Source organism: Pistacia vera, unplaced genomic scaffold, assembly GCF_008641045.1.
Source record: "Pistacia vera cultivar Batoury unplaced genomic scaffold, PisVer_v2 Contig476, whole genome shotgun sequence".
NCBI classification, from domain to species: Eukaryota; Viridiplantae; Streptophyta; class Magnoliopsida; order Sapindales; family Anacardiaceae; genus Pistacia; species Pistacia vera.
The window spans coordinates 700,505-702,956 of record NW_022196308.1 but is presented as its reverse complement, the minus strand read 5'-3'; the positions used below and the strand labels follow the sequence as shown (position 1 = coordinate 702,956).

At 34.9% G+C, this 2,452-nt stretch overlaps 1 protein-coding gene across 1 annotated transcript; it reads left to right on the top strand.

Annotated features, from left to right (window-relative positions):
• Positions 1-1,365: 1,365 nt before the first annotated feature.
• Positions 1,366-1,857, top strand: LOC116146312 (mitogen-activated protein kinase kinase 5-like). Its single transcript, XM_031431719.1, has one exon. The coding sequence runs from the start codon at positions 1,366-1,368 to the stop codon at positions 1,855-1,857; it is 492 nt and encodes a 163-aa protein (XP_031287579.1).
• Positions 1,858-2,452: the final 595 nt, after the last annotated feature.

Here is a 2,452-nt window from a genome sequence, read left to right as displayed (position 1 = left end):
TTTTAGTCATCTCCACTTACAATCAGTGCTACCAACCCCAGCTACCCATAATGCAAGAAAATATTCAACAAATTTCACTCCTTTCAACTTGCATTACATCAAACACAACCCAACAATCTAAACAACTAAATCAAAATCATAACCCAAACCCAATCCATCATTAAATATTTGTAAATCGAAATATAAAATGGAAAGGGGAAATACACATACCTGGACAAAATGCCAGGAGGAGGAGGATCTGTGGCGGAGAAGATGTTAATGGCGGAGGAAGAAGATAGTGTTAATGGCAGGAAGAAGAAGATGTACAGGAAGGAGGAAGGAGAGGATGCAGAGGAAGAAGAAGATAATAGACAAAGCTTAGAATAAACATCAACCAGCGGAGGGATGCGTTAATGGCGGGAGGAAGAAGAAGAAGATGTTATGTTTGGGTTTGTTTGCAAGAATTTCAGGTTTTGGAAGGCCATTTAGTAAAGACTAAAAAACTAGATGGCCTTTTAGTTAAAATTAACCATGTCTAACTATATTAACCGTAGATGCGTCATTTGACATAAATACCCCTTTTTGCCCCTTCTTACTACTGTCTTTTCCATTACAACTTTCCGAAATCTCAAGCATTTGGTACTAACTTGCGTTTGTGTATGCTGAGCATTTTATGAGAATAGTTGTTTTTTTTTTTTTTTTTTTTTTTATGATCCGAGGTGTCAAGATTAGTTTGTGTACACCTCGATTATTCTTTCGGGACTCTAAAAGATTAGAACTATCAGCCGGACATGAGTTTCAATGGTCTCTCCTATTGGATCCTCTTTTGCTCTCTTACCATCAAGCCACCCAGTGGTGGTTAATAACTAATTCTTCTTCTTTGAATGAAATACATAATAACTTTTTTAATTTTTATATATCATTTTAACACGATAACAATATATAATAAGCTGATATAATCATAAATTTTAATCAAACTTCTCTATCAATTTTTCGGTTTTAATCTTATGAAAACAACCAATTAATGCTGAAATTAACTCTTCAATTTATGAAGAATTTGAAATAGCTCAAAATCAAATTTCAAAATATAAGAGAAAATAAGAAAAACAAAATTGAGTTAAAGGTTAGCTTGATTAATATACTTAAGGTTTTTGTTAATTTTGTTCAACTCCCTTTATGTTCTATTAATCTATTAATATCTGTTTTTACATTTAAATTAATTAATTTAAACTATTTGACAAGGTCAAACAGTAAGGTTGACTGCGCGACATTTAGGCAAACGTTAAGTAAGTTTACAAAACTTAGTTCAAACGATAAAGGTGATAAAATCTTCATATCAATTCCTTTAATTTCATTGATTTTGTAATTTTCCAAATCAAAATCTCCATGAACTATTCAGACCTCCAATCATTCGGGCGACTCGGCCTCGAGTACGGCTTTGTTTATCACAAAGCCTTCCACTGGCCAACCAACCAAGTTTACGTTCTCGAAAGCTTTATAAGCGAATGCATATCCGGCAACGGCCCTGAAATCCGCCAACAGATCGAGATCTTCCGCCACGTGGACCACCCCAATGTGATGAAATTCGTCGACAGCTTCGATCTTGGTTACGATCGTATTGAACTCCTCTTAGAGTTCTTCGATGGTAAGCCGCTTGACCAATCTTGTATCACCGACAAACAGATACTTTCCAAAATAGCGAAACAAATCTTAAGAGGGCTTTCTTATTTACATAAACGTCGCATTGCTCATAAGGGTATTAAGCCTTTGAGTTTGTTTATGGATTCAAGACACAAGGTGAAGATTACAGGCTTTGTTGCGAGTAATATCGAAGGAAGTGTACCTTATATGAGTCCCGATTACCTTTCTGGGAAGTAGAGACTTAACGATGATTTGATTGATGAGTGTAGTGGAGATCTATGGGGTTTTGGTATAACTATGTTGGCGATTTATATGGGAAAGCTTCCACATTCTTTGAAGGAAAGGGATTGGGCAAGTTTTATGTTGGCAATTTTAAAGTCACCGCCACCGGAGGCATCGCTTTCGGCGTCCGGAGAGTTTAGGGATTTCATTGGTTGTTGCTTGCAGAAGGAAGCGACTAGGAGGTTGACGGCGGAACAGTTGTTGCAGCATCCGTTTATACTGAGAAGTGAAACCAATGATGATGATCAAGCGCGTAGCCACACAGAGAGTTGTGGGTTCAATTGAACCCACTCAACTTTTTAAAAATTTCATAAAATTATTAATATTTTATAAATTTTACAATTTTAACCAAACTTAATTTTATATTGACCTAATGAATTATTAATTAACTATTTTTTAACCTTTCTCTCTTCTTCATTTCCTCTCATATTATATTTTTCCTTTGGTTAAATACTCAAGAAATGCCACTCTTTTGGATTACAAGATAAGATGATGCTCATTTTATTTTTATTATTTTTTTACTTAAACTTCTTTTCTTTTAGCTTTCTTA